Source organism: Hemicordylus capensis, chromosome 3 (genome assembly GCF_027244095.1).
Source record: "Hemicordylus capensis ecotype Gifberg chromosome 3, rHemCap1.1.pri, whole genome shotgun sequence".
NCBI classification, from domain to species: domain Eukaryota; kingdom Metazoa; phylum Chordata; class Lepidosauria; order Squamata; family Cordylidae; genus Hemicordylus; species Hemicordylus capensis.
In genome coordinates this window covers 192,708,501-192,731,969 of record NC_069659.1, presented here as the reverse complement: position 1 = coordinate 192,731,969, position 23,469 = coordinate 192,708,501, and the positions used below count along the sequence as shown (strand labels likewise).

Here is a 23,469-nt window from a genome sequence, read left to right as displayed (position 1 = left end):
TCCCATAAAGACTGACCTAGAAAGCTGAAAAATCCCCCTTTGCAAAACTTACAAACCAGGCCAGCATGCATGAGTCAATGAGCCAAGAGTTTTCTTTATGGCCTAGCTTTATACATGAACTGCCCCCACCCCCACATGCACGCACTCACGGGAACAGTTTCCCCACTGAACAACAGCACACTGCTGGAGACTGAGAATTATACTACTACATGAGCAGCTCTATTCTGTGGGTCTTTTCACCCAATTGCATAGATCTTCTTTAGCCTTGTACCCCACTTATGTAGGTTAGTTCACATACACTCTCCAGCAGTGTGGGATCAGACTACAGGAAAGCAGTTGCAATACTGCATGCACTTTCTCTTTCTCTCTCTGAGTATGTAGGCAGCTATAGACCAGTATATATGGAGGCATAAGTAGTAGGCCTGTGCATTTTCAGAATTCTAATATTGGAATTGCTCCAATACTGGAATTTCCAGAAATGGTTTCAGAATTTTGAGATTCCTAACAGAATTTATATGAGAATGTCAGAATTGTTAAAATAGTATCCTCAGCATGCTCCAGCCATATCATTCAAATATTTTTTTCACTGTAATTTCAATATAACCATTATACCATTTGTAAAGTGGTCGGGGGTAGGTGGGCAGGTTGGAGATCCATTTTGATTGTTGTCCCCTGCTAACTGGGCAAAGAGGCACCTTTTAAATAAGATTCTCTTTACGGGGAGAGTAACTGGCCCCATCCACACCCAGCACATTACCTCCAGTAACTGTTGCTGGTGTCTATCTTATGTTTGTTTTTAGATTGTGAGCCCTTTGGGGATAGGGATCCATCTTATTTATTTATTATTTCTCTGTGTAAACTGCTTTTATTGAAAACTTTTGTTGAAAAGCAGTATATAAATATTTGTTGTTGATCAAATTTTTAGCTTGGGGGGGGGGCTGTTCTCCATTTGAAAAAGGCTATTGCCATGGTGAGTCTTTATATGGAACAGATTTCAGAGGGGAAAGACTTGAGTAGCAGAGCATGCTGGCCAATGCAAATGCATTTCATCACATGGTCTCATGCTTGCCCTCTAATCACAGTGCTTTAGGGTAGGAACACAGATTTCTTTATTATCCTTGTCCAACTGAATTCTTTCTCCTTTTGCTAGTGTGGCTTGTTAAGTAATGTGTACTTGTACTTACACACATTATAAATACAAACATGTGCAAATACATACATGTGCACACAAACATATACAAAACATAAGCGCACACAACACAAACACATGTACACAAAACATGCATGCAACACACACAAATGCTTTACATGCACACAGTAAAAACCAAAAACCAAACGCACACAAATCCATAGACATGCAAATTTTTAAGTTTCTCAAATGGCCTGCTAAGAAGCCGTGAGTGGGCCATTTAAAAATTAGAAGACCAGGATACCGACTCTCAGCTGAGAGGCGCCTTCTCTTCTCCTCTTGGGATTTAAAAGTTAAAAGGGAATAACATTTAAATCTCGACAGAAAGCTGGAAAATTGTCGGATTTCCGACCAATCCAATAGTTTTGGGTGGGATCATGCCAGCTCTCCACACAATTTTCCTGTTGGGTTGGATTGGATCTTATCCATCAGTTTTCAACATACATAGGTCTACTGCCAGGCAGAAGGCAACTCCCTCCACCCTCAAAAGGTATCTCAGTGTTCTGGTGCCCACCCCCCACTGTCAGAATGTTGATAGAACTGCACTTCACTTTACACCTTTTTAAAAAAACTAATGAAGTAATGAAGTAATTTAAGTGAATTTGGCCTCTTTATTGCCTATTCACAAAACTGTATTCAACAATTTCCAGCTCTGCAACTTTTCTCTTCCATAACTCATAAAACTTAGAGGGCAAATATTTTGTTTTTACAGTGGGAGAACTCCATAGACTAGTGATGCTCACTGTTTTTCAAGAGGCCACTTTTGCAAAACACTTCCACTGAGAGAGCCATTTCGCACTTTGCTAAATTCCATGCAGTTCTGTGTTTCCCCCAGCACTAAGGGGTGGGGTGGTCTTTAAAAGAAATAGGTCTTCCAAAAAGATGCCTACTCAGTTTTTCACTTCATAAAACTATCATAAAATTCATGAAATCCAATTAGTGAGTCAGCAGTTCCTGAGGACCATCTAGCCATCTTTCTGGGCTTATAACGGACTGCTGCCCTGTGGTGGTGGGCCCGCCCTTTTGCTGGAGCCACTTCGGGGGACAATGTGGGTGAGGGCCAGGTATTCTTATTTTGGCTTCTGTTGTTTTTAGGCCCTGGGTGTTTCAGATGTACCTTGGTTTCTCTGGAGATGGGGAGACAGGGGGTGTGTCCACTGACTATGGGGTGGCTATTCTGGGGAATAGAACAAGTAACATTGGCAGGTCAGCAAACCATTACAGGTGAAGAGAAATCAGAAATCTATTAGCTTTTGCCCTTTCTGGCTGTCCTGCCAGCTCTTTGACCTTGGGGAGCAATGCCAACCTCCCTCAGATCCTCACCTTGCTCCTCTGTAATACCAGGTCTGTCCAGAATAAGTCAGAAACCATCCATGACTTGATTCAGGCTGAAGGGGCAAACCTGGTTGTATTATGTAGAAGCTCAGCAGAGGTGAGGAAGAGTTCAGCGCTTCCCCCTTCAGTGCTGCCTGGGGTAAGAGGCCAGGTGGGTGCTGTGGGTTTCTTCTGCTGTTACCTGCCTGCTCCTGCTTCCCCTGTGGGACTGCAGCCTGCTGCCTCTGTGTAACATCTGTGGGGAGTGCATGCAGGACAAGGAGCAGCTCCTGAGTGACTCAGAAGTTCCTGGGGTCATCTGCCCAGGTTTGGGCCTTTTAGGAATGCTGCCTGTGGTGGAAGGTCCACCACCAGCGGGGTCGCCACTAAAGAGGAGACAACAATGGGGGTCACCCCTTTGGGGGGCATTTTGGGGGACGAGGGCGAGGGCCAGGCTGTTTGGCCCAAGGTCCCTCATGGGTGTGTGAAGGTGGGTGGTTATTTTAACTTGGCTTCTTTTTTAAATCCTGGGTGAGTTGAGTTAATGTGTCTGGGTCTGTCTGGAGATGGGAGACGGGGTGTATCCACTGTTTATGGGGCAGTTATTCCAGTGGTGGTGGGGGAACAGAAGAAGTAACATTGACAGGTCAGCAGGCTGTTGTAGGGGAAGGTAAATCAGAAACCTAAATTGCTATCTCCTCTTCTGACTGCCCTGCCAGCTCTTTGACCTTGGAAAGCAATGCCACCCACCCACAGAGCCTTGTCTTGCTCCTTTGTAATGCCAGGTCAGTCCAGAATAAACCTGAAATCATCCATGATTTGATTCTGGATGAAGGGGCTGATCTGATATGTATTATGGAGACTTGGTTGGGGGAGGCTGGAGGTCCAGTGTAGTCCCGGCTTCTCCCTCCAGGGTACTCTGTTGAGGAGCAGGGGAGGGGACGTGGGTGGGCAGGTGGAGTGGCTGTGCTCTACAAGAACAATATCTCCTTGACAAGGATCCCTGACAAACTGTCTGACCATACCGAATGTTTGTACCTAAGTTTGGGGACCAGGGATGGAGTGGGACTTCTGTTGGTGTACTGATCACCCCGCTGCCTGACAGAGTCCCTAACTGAGCTGACTGACTTGGTATCAGGCTTAGTGTTGGAGTCTCCCAGGCAGGGGCGTAGCTATAATTGAACGAAAGGGTTCAAAGAACATGGGCCCCCAGCGCCAGAGGGCCCTCCAGCTGCATCCCTCCCTGTTTTCTTCATTGTCTCCCTCAGTCTGGGGGGCTGCCAGAAAGAAGGATGAACATGGTCCCCCTCTCCCCTAGCTACACCCCTGCTCCCAGGTTTGTGGTGCTGGGGGACTTCAATGTTTACCTTGGGATCAATTTGTCCAGGGTGGCTCAGGAGTTCATTGCGGCCATGACAACTATCCCAGGTGGTCTCGGGACCAGCACATACTGCTGGTCACATGCTTGATCTGGTCTTTTACTCTGAACAGGGTGGTGTTCCATGGGTGGGGATGCCAGTGATTTCCCCATTGTCATGGATAGACCACCATCTGGTTAAGACCGCATCCCAACTCCGCAAGGGCAGAGACCCATTAGGATGATCTGCCTGAGAAGGTTACTGGATCCAATAAGATTCCAAGAAGCCTTGGAGGGTTTTAGCATCGGCTCTGCTGGTGGCCTTGTCGACACTCTGGTGGAGAATTGGAATAATCAACTCACCAGGGCAGTGGACACGATCACTCCTAAGCATCCTCTCTCACCCACTTCAAAACTGGCTCCTTGGTATACAGAAGAACTGTGGAGGCTGAAGTGGCAAGGTAGATAACTAGAGAGCAAGTGGAGGAAGACTCAATTCTAATCTGACAGATTGTAACATATATAGCATTTGAAGATCTATGCTCAGGCGATACGTGCAGCAAAGAAGCAATTCTTTTCCTCTTGTATCATGTCCACAAGTTCATGTCCGACAGAGTTGTTCAGGGTCGTGAAGGGGCTAATGTGCACCCCTTCCCCCTTGAATCAGTACTTAGAACCAACAATTACTCACTGTGACATTTTTAATACGTTCTTTGTGGACAAAATCTCTCTTATTCGGGCCGACTAATTGTGGGATTCAAACTCTACAATTGTTACAGAATCTGATGCCAAGGTGTCCAGCAGCTCCTCTTATGTGATGACCCTGGATCAGTTTCAGTTTGTGACCAGAGCGCAAATCGAGGAAGACTCGACTCGAATCTGACAGATTACAACACATTTGAAGATCTATGCTCTGGCAATACGAGTTTCAAAGAAAGTATTCTTTTCAGTCTGCAAGTTCACATCCAGTTCACATCCAATGTTCAGGGTTGTGAAGTTCACATTCAGGGTTGTGAGAGGACTAGTAAGTGCCCCTCCTCCTTTGAATCAGAACCTGGAACCATCTATTACCTGCTGTGATGTGTTTAATGAGTTTTTTTGTGGATAAAATATCTCGTATTTGGGCCAACTTGGATTTAGATCCCACAATTACTGCAGTGCCTGAATTGAAGGTGTACAGCGACTCCTCTTATGTGGACAGGCTGGCTCAGTTCCAGTTTATGACTCCTAAGGATATGGACAAGCTGCTTGGAGTGGTGCGGCCTACCACCTGTTCTCTAGATCCTTGCCTAACATTGCTTATACTATCTGGTCGAGAAGTTGTAGAAGACCTGGTAGAGATGATAAATACTTCTTTGAGGGAGGACAGGATGCCTCCTTGCCCTAAGGAGGCAATTATTAGACCTCATTTAATGAAGTCTGTGTTGGATCCCTCAGAGTTAAGCAACTATAGGCCTGGCTCCAACTTTCTGTGGTTGGGCAAGGTGACTGAGAGAGTAGTGGCCTTACAACTCCAGGGAGTCTTGAATGAAACTGATTATTTAGACCAATTTCAGATTGGCTTTCAGGCAGACTATGGGGTGGAGACTGCCTTAGTCGGCCTGACGGATACTCTCCAATTGGGAACTGACAGAGGGAGTGTGACTCTGTTGGTCCTTTTGGACCTCTTGGTGGCTTTTTGTACTATTGACCATAGTATCCTTCTGGAGTGCCTGAGGGGGTTGAGGGTGGGAGGCACTGCTCTGCAGTGGTTCCGTTCCTACCTCTTGGAGAAGGTGTGTGTAACTTTCTAAATTTCCAAGTCTATCGGGAAGGCTAAACTCCAGCCACATTCGCACATAATGTGGAACTGCAGTTGAAGTGAGGAAGAGTAGGTGGTTATTAGGAAGAGGGCCTTCTTGATGGTGGCACTCTGTTTATAGAACAACCTCCCCAGTGAGTTTTGCCTGGCATTTGTTCTTTTAGAAACCCAGTGAAGACCTTTCTGTTCACCCTGGCTTCTAAAAAAGGTTTTTAGAAAAGGGTTTTCAAATGTTTTCTATGTTTATTGTTCTATTTATTTATTGTTCAATTTTTATACCGCCTTTCATAAGGCATCCCAAGGCGGTTTACAAAATTTAAAATACAATAAAACTCCATTTAAAAATTCACATTTAAAACCTTAAAATAAGTTAAACAGTAAAAACCATAAAACAGCAAAAAACACCAACCATAAAAAAGATAAACAGAAGCAGAGACCTGGCCTGGCTATTTCATGTTGCATGCCCAGACTTGCAATATTCTGCATATCTATGATCACATTAAATAAGCCAGTTTGGCCTCTGGTATGTTATTGAGTATTATGGGAATAAGTTTCATTATTCCTTTTGAATGTATCTCCACCTGCAGATGACCCTTCTCTTTAAAAGGACAGTATTAAATATAAAAATTTGATTAAGTACAAGAATTCTCATGCACTCTATAGAATATACACATATTCTAGGAATATGCATGTGCACAGGTTATATCCTCTAGCTCTCAAAAGTTCACAAGGTCTACCTTCTTCTCAAGTTAGAATTCCACCCCTGAGGTTTTACAAATGTCAAATAGTGACATTTTCTGCTATCATTTCATCATTATTTTATTGTAATCATTTGTTTTCTGTGTTATAATTGTATGTTTTATTCAATTGTTTTACTTTGTGAGCTGCCCAGAGAACAATTTGTTACAGGATGGCCAACAAATAAGTTTTTATGTTGTCGTCGTCATCATCATCATCATTGTTGTCTTTGTTGTCAATCTCTGGGCTCTGACACATGCCCAATATTGCCAGTGTTGATAGCTATACCAACACCTCAAACCTCAGGAGGCATGAATAGCCAGCCATAAAGACAACACACATTCAGCGAACAGATTTCCCACTCCCCGTGTATGTACATCTGCATTAGGGAACAATTGACTTAGGAGCCACCAAAGACATGAGAGTTTCAAAGCTAACTGTCATATCACAAAGGGGCTAGGTAATATTTCATCAGGTCATTCATCAGAAATTCATATATATTCACTAATAACGTAAGCAGAAAACTTCCAGTACTCAAAATCCCCTCCAGATTACCATCAGATGCAATACTTTTAGAGACATCTCCTGCCTTTTGCCACATCTCACTGTTTTACCTGTGAACCAGTTATCAAACAAGACACTTGTGTCACAATGGGGAAAGAGTTTAATATTCATAATTAATAGAAAATTAATAGAAAACACAAAGGGGGGGAGGGGTTGCCATGAGCAGTTTTGAAATGAATATCAGATTCAAAACTTCCCTTGTGTATTTAATGCCATGCTAATTTACATTTTAATTACTTCCTACGAAATCAAAGCATTTGTTGACAGTAGAACATAATGTCAGCTTCATAGTGCACTGTTGGTGGATGCTTAATGAACTTAATTAGATAATTAGTGATGTTAATTATCCTTCTATTATGAAGATAAAGATGTTACACAAATGATGCTCAGAAATATAATTATATGTTTCCTTGCTTGCCTCTGTTTCTTTGAAAGAAGAGAAATAAAGGACAAAACATAATGCTAAGAGATAGCCTTGAAAGGGATTTTGATATACATAACAACTTCAGGGGTTACTAAAAATAATATGAAAAGTGTGCTAAATGCCTATCTGAACTAACAGAAAATTTCTTAATATTACACTGAGCAAGTATCATAACAGTATAGTTCACTTGCTCTTTCTACCATGATGTTCAGAACACACAAGTACATTGTTATTTACATAAATGCCAGGTACTCATTATGAATTTGATTTAGCTGTTCTTTTTTGAGGTTTAACTTGTTAATATTATATTGCTATTTATATGGTTTATTCTAGGGCTTCTGTGCATATGTATTATTGTGTACTGGTCTGTGACTGTAATAAAGAATTTGATTTTGATTATATACATAAATGCCAGCTCCTGGCTTTCATCCTGGCAGTCATGCTCCAGCAAGACCAAGAAAGAAGAGAGGCTATGATCCTGTAAACAAAGAGTGCATAGAGAGGCAATGCCTTCCCACTGGAGCTTCTGGAATTATTAGAGATAATGGGCCACAGGGCAAGGGAGGTCAGAGCCCAATCCAGGAATCCAGGCCTACCCAAAATTAACTTGCTCTGTGACACCAGACTGAATGATGGAGTGCAAAAGTCATGGGATACTCCCCATTCTGCTCTACCTTGCATCCTGTAATTCAGACTGGTGCTATGTAGCAAGTTATTACAGGAGTGGGCTAGAGGAGCTATGAGGTCCCTTCTAATTATGATTCTACATGTGGAGACTGAACCAAATTCACAGACAAGCCTTTTGTAGGGGTGTGCACGGACCGGTCCGGGGCCATGCAAAAGGCCTCTGGACCGGTCCGGAATTTATCCGGTCTGGCGGTTCGGCCGGGGGGGGGGAGTAGTACTTCTCCCCCCCCCCGCCGCTCTTCTTCTGCCGCTCTTCCCCTGCCACTGGACTTTTCTAAAGTGTTCTTGGGGCGGCAGAGTTCCTCCCTGCCGCCCCTGCCCCCGTCATTGTCTTCTGCTCCCAAAAGCCGAAAAAGCTGGCACCATGCATGTGCCCGTTGCGGCACATGCACACGCCCGTTGCCGGTGCACCGCATACATCACAATGATGTATGTGGCGCCCACGCGCCAGCGGCGACAGGCTCACGCGTGCTGCAACAGGCGCATGCGTGGTGCCAGCTTTTTCAGCTTTTGGGAACGGAAGACAATGATGGGGGCAGGGGCGGCAGGGAGGAACTCTGCCGCCCCAAGAACACTCCAGCGGTGGGGGGCGGGGGAAGAGCGCATGGGGGGGTAAGTACTACTCCCCCCACCCTTAAAGACACACTCCCCCTAGTGCCGGACCACGCCTCCATGGTTCCGTGCACATCCCTAGCCTTTTGCTTGCAGTATTGCAAATGTATCCAATATTGCCCACTTGCACAAACATCTTATTCAGACATACATATTCTTAGTGCACAGACTGCTTACATATCCCTAATTATTCTCCACCTTGGTCGCTTTCAAGCAAGTCCTCCATGTCTTCAGTCAGTGTGTGGAGGAGGGAAGCAGGAAGGCAACCACTGGCCTTGCACCTCTCTGTCAGTGCACCTCTCTTGTCATGTCCCCCCCATCTTTCAGCTGAGTGCATGAAAGGGGGTACATAAACATGTACAGTTTTATTCCACACAGCTGAGAACCTTGCTGACTATTACAGAGAAAGTCTCTGACTTTTCTGAGCAATTAACCTTTCCCCAATTCACTGTCCTTGCTCATCACTTCATGTTTTTTGAAGCCACCTAGTGTGTCCCCTCTCAGGTAAGTAAGACACGAGAAGAGAGCTGGTCTTGTGGTAGCAAGCATGACTTGTCCCCTTAGCTAAGCAGAGTCCACTCTGGTTGTATATGAAGGGGAGACTAAGTGTGTGAGCGCTTCAAGATATTTCCCTCAGGGGATGGAGTGGCTCTGGGAAGAGCAGAAGGTTCCAAGTTCCCTCCCTGGCATCTCCAAGATAGGGCTGAGAGAGATTCCTGCCTGCAACCTTGGAGAAGCCATTGCCAGTCTGCAAAGACAATACTGAGCTAGATAGACCAATGGCCTGACTCAGTATGTGGCAGCTTCCTATGTTCCTATGATAGTTTCTGTTTCATGCTTTACATGTTTACTGAATGAAACACCAAGGAAACCAAGATGCGGCATAAACTGGGAAATGGCTCCGAACAAAAAGCAGTCCCCTTTTCTCCACCATTGTACTGCTTACCTAACAGATTATAGCCTCATCTGCAATGGACAATGCCCAAAACACACCAGACATTACTATTAAAGGGGCACTCCAGTGCCCCTTTAGTTAAGAAGAGTAGCAAACAAACAAGTTGTTCTAGTAAGAACTAATCTGCTTCTCTCCTTTCACAATCCCTACAACTGGACTAAATTGGTCCAAATTGGTTAGGCAGTTCACAAGTTATCCCACTTGTGCCTCAAACGTTCATGTGTCCACCATCTTGAATTGTGGTGGATGACAAATGATGTGTTTGAGGTGTCCCTACCTACCATCACAAACTATGCATTTGAGGTGTCCCTACAACTGTACCAAATTTGATCCAAATCAGTACCCACTTGCACCTAAAATATTCACATGTCTGCCATCTTGAATCAGGGTGTATGACAACATTACAAACTACACCCTTGAGCCATACCTATGTGTCCCTACACCTGCAGCAAATTTGGTTCAAATCGGTTAGGTGGTCCACAAGTTAGCCCTCTTGTGCCTCAAACGTCCTCGTGTCCACCATTTTGGATTGGGGTGGATGACATCATTACAAACAATACAGTTGAGGTTTCCCTATGTGTCACTCATTACAACTGTACCCAATTTGGTTCATATTGGTCCAGGCATTGTGAAGTTGATAGGGAGGGACACACAGACACACACAAACATGATGCCGGGTGGTCTCATAAGCCTAATGGAAAGTAGTATTAAAAAACGGGTTTCATCATTATAAACCTCAAAATTCTATTGCTATAAATATGAAATATGTTGAGCTAGTAACGTTAAACTTGGTATGCATGATCTACCAGACAAGTGTTTGATTTCAAACAATGTAATGTAAAGCTACAACAAATTTTTAAAAGTGCTGAAAACTGACACATTGACCCTTCTTTGCCCAAATTTTATCCAAGAAATATATCATACATTTCTTTCACATTTTGGGGCAAATGACTAATGTACTCTGTCAGGCTTGTCTAGGAAAGAGACCTTTTATTCATTAGGTGAAGTTTCAAGCAGTGGTTCCAAAATTTATATATTTCTCCTAGGCGTACCCATTGCTAATCCTGTGCATGGCAGCTCTCACGAGAGTTTGCAAGCAGAAGCACCTGACTGGGCAGTGGGGACTCCATGTGCAGATAGGGGGGAGGAGCCTGTGGCACCATGGTGATTGGGCAATGGGGATGTGATGGTTAAGGTCAGTTGGAATGCAACTATTACTGGTTCTTGATTGTAGAGGAGAGGAGTCTGTGAAGAGAGGGGTTGTGAGGGAGGAAAGAACCCTTCAGAAGAAGGAGGTTGCCGTTGTATGAATTAGATGAGGAAATAAGATGAACAAGATCTGAACTCAGGGAGGGAAGGAGGGAGGGAGAGAAAACATGAAGGGAGGGGGAAGAAAGAGTGGGGAAGAGCGAGTGGAGGAGAGAGAAAGAGAAGGGAGAGGAAGAGAGACAGAAGGGAGGGCAAGGGACGGGCTCGAGCCTGTCAGCAGCCTGAGGGGAATGAGTGGCCATGGCAGCACTGGCAGCAAGGAAGGGCTCAGTCAACCACTGCTGCTGTTTGGGGCTACCGAGGCCATTGTCAGAGAGAGGCAGGCAGGCAAGGGATGGGCCCGGGCCTGTCAGCGGCCTGAGGGGAATGAGTGGCCATGGTGGCGGTGGCGGCAGCAAGGAACGGCCTGCTCAACCACTGCTGCTGCTCCTGTGGGGAGGAGCAGGGCTTGGATGGAGAGGTCTCTGGGGATAGGAGTCTGCAGCTTGGCCAACAGCTGCCAGCAATGCTGCAGCAGCAATCAAGAGGGGTGAGGGGGAGTAAAGGGACGGAGGAGGAGGGGGAGTGCGGCTCAGGTGAGGGTGGAGAGATCTCTGAGGTGAGGGGGGTTGTGGCAGGGGGTTAGGGGAGCAATCAAGTACTGGCGTGCAGATGCTTTGCACAGGTTAAGCTAGTTATTAAGATTTTCCTGTGCCATTAAAGTCCATTGCTAGCAAGTGTTGACACAGTTATACATAACATGGTCAGCTTGACAATGAATCCAAATTCTGTCACGTTGGCAAGCACTTTGACATTGTCACGGGGAGCAACCTAATGGTTTATATTGCAAGTGCAATGCCTGTTCCATTAGTTATGAAATGTGAATTCTCAGGAGTGGAGAGGGGACATGGAATGGACAGGTGACTTGATGTGTAAGCACAGCAAGATATTCTCCTCAGGGGATGAAGCTGCTCTGGGAAGAGCAGAAGGTTTCAAGTTCCCTCCCTGGCTTCTCCATGATAGGGCTGAGAGAGATTCCTGCCTGCAACCTTGGAGAAGCCGCTGCCAGTCTGTGAAGACAATACTGAGCTAGATAGACCAATGGTCTGACTCAGGATATGGCAGTTTCCTATGTTCCTAGGTGGGGAAAGCCAGGTGTGCAGTTAGTAGCACTACGGGAGAGATGGAGAAGAAGTTTGGAGGGTGTATGGAATGAACTTGAAAATGCACACACACAGAGATTACACTCACTCACACACAAGCAGAAAAACACACACAGCCAGCCCATGCATGCAACACAAACACACAAAAATGCATGCAACACAGATACATGAATACAAACACAACGTAAGCTCACAGAAACACACATGCAGGCACCACAAACACAGACTGACATAACACAAACACGTGCACATGCAAACATATGCATGCAACACAAGAACAAAAGTGCATATGCACAAGTAAACATACAGCATGCACAGAAACACATGCGTACACGACAAAAACACGTACGTACAGTACCATATGCACATGCAAACACACACACACACAAACAAACATGTACAAACACACAAACAAATGCACATGTATGCACATGCAAACACACCCACACACACACCTGGATGTACAAACACATGTACCCATATGCACATGCAAACACACATACATGTAAACACATGCATATGTTAACACACACACACTCACATACAAATGTAAACAAAAACACACAAACACACACACAAGCAAACACACTCATATGCATACAAACACATGTACACATGAGCACACAAACACACGCACACAAACCAAACCACACAGAAAGACCTGCAGTTGCACACAAGTACACACACATACACCTCAAACACAAGCAGACAGAAACAAATACACTCACACAACACACACACAAACAGAAACATGTGCACACACAAGTTTAGCGCGCGCGCACAAACACTAAGACACATATATATGCAGACACGGACAAAATTAGCTGTGTATATGTACAGAAATGAAAATATACAGGATATCTTAGCTTAAGTCCTTCTCTGTTCATAAGGATTTCTGAATGAACCTGCCCAGGATTGCAGCATCCCTCCCTCCACCTTGCATCCTCTCTTCATCAACAAACTGCCTCTCAGGCAAAGAGTGATTCCCTCAGCCATCAAAATTACTTCAGTTTTCAGCCGCCCACCCCCCATTCTCAGAATGCTGACAGGAGAACTGTACTTGACTTCTGTAATAAGTTGTTCCCATTGACTTTATTGGAGTGGACTAGGAGTGTGCAAGCAATGCAAAATGTGTGAAACGTTCCATCAGAACAGGGAGAACCAGTTGTTCCCATGAAACAACCCCATTCCAAGCACCATTTTGGATTGCAAAATGGTGCTCGGAACGGTACTCGGAACAGGATCTGCCATGGAGTGGGTTCCATTCCGAGCTCGGAACAGGCCTCCTTTTTAGGGGTGTTCAGTTCCAAGCTCGAATCCCTTGAAATGGCTCATTTCTAGGCTATACATTCTGATTTTGTAACTTTCTGCACACCCCTAGAGTGGACCACTTTAATTACACCGCTTTCATTAAATTTAGCCTATTCACTGCCTATCCGCAAAGCTCAACACATCCCACAATTCTCAGCTTGCTAACTTCTCTCGTCTATCTCCTAGACCAGGCCTGCTCAACTTTGGTCTCCCAGCTGTTTTTGGACCACAACTCCCCTAATATCCAGCCAAGGCGGCTAATACCCAGGGATTATGGGAGTTGTAGGCCAACATCTGCAAGAGGGCCAAAGTTGAGCAGGCCTGTCCTAGACCGTGTGTGTGTGGGGGGGGGGGTAGTCTGTTACAGCAGGAAAACTCCACAGGCCAGTGATCTTCACTGTTTTTCAAATGTGGGCCACTTTGGCAAAACAGATGCCAATGTGAGAGCTATTTCCCACCTCCAAGTAGTGCTGTGCTTTCCCCAGCACTTGCGGGCAGGAGGTTAAGAGCAGTGTTCCCTCTAACAGGGATTCCCAGATGTTGACTACAACTCCCATAATCCCCAAGCAAAAGCCATTGCAGCTGGGGATTCAGGGAGTTGTAGTCAACAACATCTGGGAATCCCTGTCAGAGGAAACACTGGTTAAAAGTAAGACTTCTGTCAAGACCCAGCACCATCTTGGAAGGTGTACACTGAGCACTAGGATGTGTAGTCCTTTCCAGTACACTCCCCACAGAATTCTATGGGGAAAGTGCTGGGAAGGACTACACTCCCCAGTATTGTGTATACCTTCCAAGATACTGTCATGGCCTCAAATGGCAACCCCCAAACCAATCTGGAACAAGATGAGATCACATCCCTAACCCTGTGGGATAATCCAGACACAAATTTGGAGGATGCAAGGTCATAGGTATTATGGGACCCCAGCAGATCTGAAGCCTCATTAGGGGATGAGCAGATGATGGACTCCAGTACAGAAGGAGTACCCCAAACTACAAAATAAACAGGATAGATCACCCAAGCAACCAGCCTGGATCCTCCAAAGAGCCACTTTGCAAATAGCTCAAGTCCCTATCCTTCCTAATTTGAGATGCCAACAAGTCCACCGAGAGCATGTAATATGCAAAACAATGGCTAGACCAGCGTTTCTCAACATTTTTGGAGTTATGGGCCTGTACAGTATTCATGCGCAGTTTCCCAGACCAGCAGTTAGTAAGGGGGTTACCCCCCTCGCCACCAACCCCACCCCTAGGCACCCTCCCAAACTATTTCGGGTGGCTCTCCGGAGCTCATTTCTGGGCAGTCCTCGCTGCTGGATAGTGTTCATTTCAAGGAAATGAAATGAATGTTATCCAGCAGTGAGGGCTGCCTGGAAATGAGCTGCAGAGAGCCCCAGCCGGCCCAATATTGTTTTTTTTTGGGGGGGGGGTATTTTTTATTAGTGATGCCTCATAGACCAGTACCCAACGCCTTGCGGACCAGCACTGATCCCCGGACCATTGGTTGAGAAACACTGGGCTAGACTACGAGACAGAATATGGGTTCTTTAAAAGATCAGTTATTCACAGAAGGGACTTAAGGCAGTTTTCAAGACCTATACTGCTATATACTACTACTACGACAAATATTTATATAACGCTCTTCAACCAAAGTTCTCATAGCGGTTTACATAGAAAAACAAATAAAACATAAATATGATGGCCCCCTAAGGGCTCACAATCTAAAAAGAAACAAAGTAGATACCAAGTGGGCTCAGTAAACTCTGGAGAGTGTTGGAACTATTTGTCTGTCTTAGAAACATAGCAAGCTGCCCTAAATTGGTAGCTCACTATTGCTCAGTATTGTCTATGGCTCTCCAAGGTTTCAGGCACGAGTCTCTTGCAGCCCTACCTGGACATACCAGGGAGTGAACCTGAGGCTTTCTTCATATAAGCAGATGCTCTAGCACTGAGCTATAGCCCTAATATCTTACAGCAGACAACACTCACATGTAGTCACCCATCCAAATGCAAACCAGGGTAGACCCTGCTTAGCAAATGGGCCAATTCATGTTTGCTGCCACAAGACCAGCTCTCCTCTTAGAGGTCTGTTAGAGCTATTCCAGATTTGGTATCAATTTAGCTGATCACCTTGCTTTTTACTGCCCATCTGCTTCCAGCACAGATTGTTCACCGTCTCCTGCATGCCTCTCTGTGTCACTGTGCCTTGCCATGAAAGCTTCAATTGGCCAAGATAGGACTTGGCAGAATCAAGGATATAAATTAATCAAAATTGTAGGGAACCCACATCCCATTTCAAAAGAGCGTTCTCCATGGTGGAATAGGCTTGTTGACTGTAGGCTTGAGTTGGAAGCATCCATTTGGTGGCTAAACGGGCATTTGAAGCTGGGAGCTGGCTTTGTAGCTGGGAGCTGCTGCCAAGGCCTCCTTCATTTCTTGAAGGTCTGTTCACACTCAGACAGCCACACAATGTGACTGTGTTGGGTTTGTCATAGCAGATCTGTTAAGAGTCCTGCTCAGGTTTCAGGAAGAACTAGTTATACTACCCAGCCATTATCAGAAACTTTGAACTTGCTTCTTGATACAGAGTTTTGCATCTTATATGATTTGAAATACCTGTTGGAAATGTTCTCAGTTTACCTATCAGGCAAGTGTAAATATTTTCAATGTAGGCCACTGTAGAGTATTCATTATGGAAAATGGTCCCAGGAAAGGTCCAATGTCTACAGTAAATTGCCATCATACAGCTCAGGGTTCCTTCATTAGTAAGAACCTCACCATGATTAACATGTAACCCATATGCCTGTGTGACCTCGGGAATAGATTGTAATTGGGGGATTCCAGTGCATGAGCCATTCACGAATGGCTCCTCTGCCAGCACTCATCTACTCTGAGAACCTGACCACAATGAGATCTTGTAGTGAACATTTGTCTGTGGCTTGTCTAGATAGGGGACAGGAATTGTTTGGAGCATGGAATATTGGAGTAAAATATAAAATAACAGGGTGAGCATGTTTAGAGGGTGGAATGTTTGGGGAAATGACTGTTGGGATTGGGGGGCAGTTTTTATTTGATTGTGACGAAGGCTTAGATTCTTAGGTTAGGTAGGGCCAGAAGCCTGTTCGAAGCTATGTTGTGAGATAAAATATTCCTGAATAAGTATAACAGACACATTTGATGACTCTATATATTCTCCTTGTTTTGTTCACAATAAAAATAAGTAAACCATAACATCTGGTATGCTCTCCTAAGATGCACATATTTTTAAGGTTTAAACATCTACTCTGAAATATGGAGCAAGCACAGCTGAGCTGTGACAACCTCCTCTGGAGAAGTGGAAAAAGAGTCAACAGCCAGAATTTGTTCCACTGGTGACATCCTGCCCAAAGAAGCAGAAGTATTGGGGGTTTCAAGGGCCCTTTCCTGGACCTCTACCCCAGTTCTGCCCCCACTCCATCATCCCCAGAAGCAGCAGCAATGAGAGTCAGGTTGTAAGCCCAGAACCATTGATGAAACTGTCTAACCATTGGCTGTCTAAGACCTCCACTCACACATGAAGTCTCAGTTTCCCCTGGATCAGAATTAGTTCTGGGTTAGTTCTCCATGCTTCAACATCGGGCTTGAGAGTCAAGTCATTACTGGAAAGGAATATACAGCTCACAATGCTAACTTCTTCTTTGAGATGATCATTACAAGCCCCTGACAGTCATATCTGAGCCCCTGATAACTAGTTGTTCCAGCATCTTTAGATTCAGTCGCATGAACAAAATACCACTATACACCTTTAAACAGAGCACATTCTCTCTTAAGAACATGATACACCATTGAAGAATTTGGGAGTATTCTGGGAATTGCATTGCAATAAAACAGCACTAACCATTTTAACCAAAAGCAACTGGTTTGGAGATGAAAATCCATTTTTTGAAAAACATGCTGGTCAGTCACTGAAAAATCTAGCTCCCTCAAAAGAAGATCTTTGTATCTCATACTGAATATTTCAAAATTGATAGCAAATTAAATACATGAGTCTTAATTCTACTACTTTTCTGTTCACCAGACAACGCTGATTTTATATCATTAGGGATGTGCCAAAACACGATTCAGCTGTCCGGATCGCGTTTCAGTGCATCCCTACTATCAATGGATTTTCTGTCTACCAGACAGCACAGATTTGCTTACTGCCAACCACTGGTTATTGGGTTTTAGCTGATTTATCAAACATTCAACCACACCATGGACCAGTCTCTTTTTACAGTGCACCACAGCTAAAGAAGACCAGATTTGGTCTTAGAAGCAGCACCCAAGCCATCGTGCTTTCAGGAGGAATAAAGCTGTACCCATTTGTCAATCTGGCAACCCCAGAGATGATCTCTTATATGCAACTTTGCCCATTGTAGAGTACACCTGCCCCCAAAGAATATAAACACACAACTGCCTAAAGCAGGGAGAGAGACAAACATTTGGAATCTTGGTTGCATGTCACACTGCAAAGAACAATTTATCAGACTTGGAGCTGTCAGAAATTGACATGATAAGGCATAACACAAAATGAGTAATGTTTCCCAGAACCCAGCTCCTCCTTTAATTATGAGCCTCTCCCTTTCAGGGGAGAGAGAGACAGAAGATGCAGAAAGACCAATTTCATGCACTTGTGCCTGAATAATGTCTCTATGCTGCCTTTTCCAGATGGCAACCTTTTCTACCGCAAGAACTAATGATGTGGGCATATTTAGGGAAAAACCAATAACAGTCTTTAACCTTCAACAGCAAAAAGCATGTTCTACAAAATGTTCCTTGGGATGCATTAACAAATATCAATTATTTTGCTCACTGAGGCGTAATCAGCTGTAATAATCAAAATTAATTTTAAAAAATAATTAAACAGACCCCAAGGCAAATAGTCAGTGCCAGCACTGAATGGTATTATGTACTCCCAGCACACCTGGAAGGGAGATACTCAGATTCCACACAACAAAAGGAGCTGAAGGACAAGCCCTGAGCCTGTTCACCAAGGCTTTGCTATGATCTGCATTGCTGGAGGAAAAGGCCCCTAATTATAAGGAATATAAGCAGGTTCTTTTAAAAACATAGGGGCTGAACAAGACCTCCGGTGTCAGAGGCCTTGACACAGAGGGCTTTTCATTCAGCATAGCTCCCAATGAATCCTCCCTTGGATCCACTGATGCCTTTCTTTCTTTATCCCTTCAACAGGCCCATTGTTTGTTATCTATCACAACAATATTCAGATGTAAACTTCCAGGTTCTGCAAACACATGCACACAGATTCTGCTACTTTAAAAACTCTGCAAACTATTGAAATAAAGTAAACCAGCTGAGCTGGGCACAGAGCATCTGCGCCTCTGCCGGCCTGGCCGGCCCGCTTTCCACCACCCTCCCCGCTGCCTGTCCATGGTTTCTAGTTGGCTGGCCGGCTGGAAAACTGGCCCGCCACCTCTGCCTGCTGACTGGGCCGGCTCACTGCCGCCTACTTCTGCTGTCTGGCCCTGGCCCATTGCCTGCTCCTGCCGGCCGGCCCACCACAGCCTGCTCCCACCGGCCAGCCTCCTAGTGGCAGGAGTAGCCCGCTTCTTCCCCTGCCCACCCACCAGCAGTTGCTGGATGGCTGGCTGGCGATTTCTGGCTGGCTGGCCGGCCCACTTCTTCTAGCCCCCCACCCCACTTGGAACTTATTCCCCTGCTTCTTCTTGCCAACCCCCCCCCCCCCCAGCACTTTCTGGCTGGTGGGCTGGCCGGAAAGCCAGCCTGCCACCTCCTCCCGCCCGCCAACTCCCGGCAGCCAGCTCGGCCCACCACCTGTTAACCCGCCGCCACCTGCTGTTCCCGCTGCTGCCTGCTCCTGCTGCACTGGTGGCCGGCATCCCTATTTTCTGCTCATTCACATCACTAATAGATTGTGAACCCTTTGGGGACAGAGTTCCATCTTATTTCTTTGTTTTTTCCCTTTGTAAACTGCCCTGAGCCATTTTTGGAAGGGCAGCATAGAAATTAACTAACTAACTAACTAAATACATACATAATCAGAAGCTTCTCATAAATATGGTGATTCTCTTTATTTAGCAGGGGGAGAGTAAATGGCCCTATCCACCCCCAGCACAGTAACTCCAGTGACTGTTTCTGGTGTCTATCTTATGTTTCTTTTTAGATTGTGAGCCCTTTGGGGACAGGGAGCCATCTTGTTTATTTATTATTTCTCTGTGTAAACCACCCTGAGACATTCTTGGAAGGGCGGTATAGAAATTGAACAAACAAACAAGCAAGCAAACTCTCCGGAGAGCTACCACGCGTGGGATTGGGAATGGGTACGCCTAGGAGAAATAAATATATAGATGGAAGTGATTTGTATAAATTTATTCCACTCTGATTAGGATTTGAGGTCTGGGGTGCTATAAAATTCAGGGGGGGGGCGGTTGTACAGCATTCCATACCTCTGGCTTTAATTGGCAGATGCCAGGCACTTGCCTGGATCTTCTGTTATGATCCCAGAGCTGGGGAATGAGGCAGACAGTTAAGGGTATAAGAACATTAGAACAGTCCTCCTGGATCAGGCCCAAGGCCCATCTAGTCCACCATCCTGTTTCACACAGTGGCCTACCAGATGCTGCTGGAAGCCTACAGGCAGGAGTTGAGGGCATGCCCTCTCTCCTGCTGTTACTCCCCTGTAACTGGTACTCAGAGGCATCCTGTGTTTGAAGCTGGAGATGGTCTATAGCCCTCCGACTAGTAGCCGAGGTAGACCTCTCCTCATGGAGGCATGAAGTTATCCAAACCCTTCTTAAAGCCATCCAGGTTGTTGGCTGTCACCACATCTTGCGGCACAGAAAGGATGAGAAGATCCTATGATCCAGACCCTAGGCAACCTCATTCTGCTGCAAAAGGAGGCACCAGGAGAACCAGAGCCAGTACTTCCACCATGACCTGAGGACACTGCCCTGCCTAAACACTCTAATTTGAAGGAATCCCCCAAGAACCTACCAGCTAAAGTAGAGGTCCCCAGTGTTGCTAGAACCAAAATGTAGAAAATCAGGCAAGGCCTCTTGAAACAAGATGCCTTGTTTCCCCAGGGAAGAGGCAGGACCAATCCACTATCTGGCCAGCAGCTATTAAAACCAACTGTCAGCTTGAAGCATTGGTTGGGCCAACATCCATTTATGCTGTTGGGCCCAGATCTCTTGTTTTCCCTTCTGGAGCTATCTGAGGTTCTGATCCTTTCCCCCCTTGTAACTTTTTCCCCCTTGCAAACACAGTTGGCATCTTTCCCAGATCCCAACCTCAGTGGAAGCCCAGCTTGGCTGGGAACAGGATATCTTCTCAGTGCAGCTGTGCTTAGCAGGTACCTTGTCCAAAGCATAATATTTGTGCAAGTAATCTGAGCATGCAAGTTACCTTAGTTTTGCATTTCATCTGTTTTATGTTTCTGCTGGGTGTCAGTTTCATTGCTGAAGAGAAGCTTTCACTCAAGGAACTTAACTTGTTTGAAGTCTGGGCTGAAATCTTATTCTGCAGAATTTTCTTTTCTGATGCTGAAGAAACAGCCAATTAAAGCAATACCAAAATTCACAAGTTCTGGAAAGCAGTTAGTAGCTACCTAGAGAATGTACTGATGTCTGCATATGGTGTAGGAATAGGCACACTTCAGTCTTAAACATGGGCTTAAAAGCCCTTCCCTAAGGAATTGTAGTTCATGGGAAGGGAATATCTGTGGTGGCTGGAGATTCCTAACAGAAAATTCACAGAATAAGAGTTTCCAGAATTCTTTGAAATAAGTCATTAAAGTTAAATGGAGATAGAACATATCTAAATTTGTAATGGAGATAGGGTCTCAGAGGGCCCACATTCTGGTCCCTTAATACAATACAGTGATTGACCTGGTTTGGTACAATCCCATTTTTTCACTATCCATATTTATTGGGGTTGCTCTAGCTAACTCTAGAAAATCTTCTTAATTTACTTCACAATTCTGATATTATTCTGACAAGAATAAAGTTGGGTGAGTTTCTTCAGAATTAAAAAAAGACTCTGTACAAATATGATTTGGAATTTGTTTGTGTGAACATTGACTATAGTTAGTTAGTACACCAGGAAAGGAATCTTAAAATAAGCATAGTTGCTTCTAGATAGAGTCCACACAAGAGACTCAAGACTAATTTCATTATTTTTATAGGCTGAAAGCAAGACGGTGGTTGTGACCACCTGATTCTGTTCTTCATCTTTGCAAAGCTGACATCAAGTTAGCTCTAACCAACAGCCTTCTTTCCCTCTAAACTGGAGACTGCTTCAAAGTTTCTCTACAGTGAGAAGCAGTCCACAAGATAGTGCTTGATGGTAGCAAGGCTCCATCTCCTACCTCAATATATCATATGTCTAAGCATTTGGTTTTCTGTACTCTTGCCTTGAGAAAGACATATGACTAGCAGAAAGTCAGCTATGGACTGCCATTGGATACTATGCCTTGCCAGCTGAAGTAATTCTCGAACTAGCTCAAGTAAAAACCTAAGAACTGCCATGATGGATCTTATCTATAGTCCATCTAATGTAGCTTTCTGTTTGCTAACAGCAGCCAGCAAAATGCCACAGGAAGGTTTACAGGGCATGAAAGATAGTGATATCTATCCTGTTTTTTTAATATTCAACATTTAATGCTGCCTCTTAAAACAGAGGCTACATTTATGGACTTCATAGTAAGTAGCCTTCTAATAGACTTATCCTTAAATTCATTAAAAGCCTCTTAAATTCATTAAAAGCCTCTTTTAAATGCCTTGCTCCATTCAAAAACAGATACCTAGGAATTGCTGCCAGGTCTTTGCCATGGTCTCTTCCCATAGAGGACTAATGTTGGTCATCTTCATTTCCCCATTTCCATCTTCTCTATCTACAAAGAGAGCCATTTTGTATGTATCCTCCAGGTCCTTTCTCTTCTGAGAGAGAAGCTGGTCCCAGATGTCTTCAGTTGCCTTCCAGATGTCTTGCTGAACTAGAAACAAAGCATTGAAATGGAATTTGTTGTAAGAGGATGATATCAGGAAGGGGTCTGCATAGCATTTCTAGAATGAGGGCTCAGAACAACTGATATCTGGACTTGATCCACACATAACTACGAAAATTAAAATTAATGAAGGTCAGAGTAAAAAATGTTTAGCAAACATACAATTTTATTTAAAATTAGGCAATCCTAAACTATTAATAAAATGATAATTAGAGTGTTGGACTAGGGCAAGGGAAACCCAGATTTAAATCCCCAATCAGCCATGAAATCCAGGGTGACTCTGGGCCAGCCACTTATCTCTCAGCCCAACCTACCTCACAGGATAAATATAACCATATACCCAGGGCCTGGGCTCTGTGGAGGAAGTGTGGGATATAAATGTATTTATTAAAAGATTTAATATACCATCCAATCCACAGACTCAGGGTGGTGTACAAAGCAAGAACAGCATCTGATTTATTTTTTTAAAAGAAGATTTTAAAGAGCAAATGCTTGGAGGAAAAGAAAAGTCTTCAATAAGATCTTAAAGGCTGAAAGGGAGGAGACAGATCGAATCTGGAGGTGGGGGAAAGAATTCCAAAGTGAAGGGGCGGCAACAGAGAAAGCCCTTTCACAGGCCATAAGGACCTCTCTGAGACCAGGGACCGAAAGAAGGGCAACCTGAGAAGATCTCACAGGATGGGACAGGCTGCAAACCAAACCAAAAAATATTCCTAAATATGCTGTACACAAATAATTGACTCACAGTTCAAAATGTTTTTGTATAAAAGATAAATGTGAAAACTTGCACAGATCTTCTACTCATTAGAGTCCCATGAATCTGGATACATCTGCATTTTTCAAGTGCAAGTTTTGGAAGTTTTATTTTTTATTTTTTTATTTATTTATACATTTATATCCTGCTCTTCCTCCAAGGAGCCCAGAGTGGTGTACTACATACTTGAGTTTCTCCTCACAACAACCCTGTGAAGTAGGTTAGGCTGAGAGAGAAGTGACTGGCCCAGAGTCACCCAGCTAGTATCATGGCTGAATGGGGATTTGAACTCGGGTCTCCCCAGTCCTAGTCCAGCACTCTAACCACTACACCACGCTGGCTTACTGA

General features: G+C 44.6%; 1 protein-coding gene across 1 annotated transcript in view; it reads right to left on the bottom strand.

Annotated features, from left to right (window-relative positions):
• Positions 1–23,469, bottom strand: part of LOC128350960 (WD repeat- and FYVE domain-containing protein 4-like) — a 286,030-nt gene that overhangs the window by 130,385 nt on the left and 132,176 nt on the right. Inside the window, exons 27-28 of the mRNA XM_053309906.1 lie at positions 22,164–22,355; positions 20,768–20,904 (exon numbers count right to left, since the gene is read on the bottom strand). Coding sequence (XP_053165881.1) covers positions 20,768–20,904; positions 22,164–22,355 — 329 coding nt within the window. The remainder of the gene's footprint in view (positions 1–20,767; positions 20,905–22,163; positions 22,356–23,469) is intronic.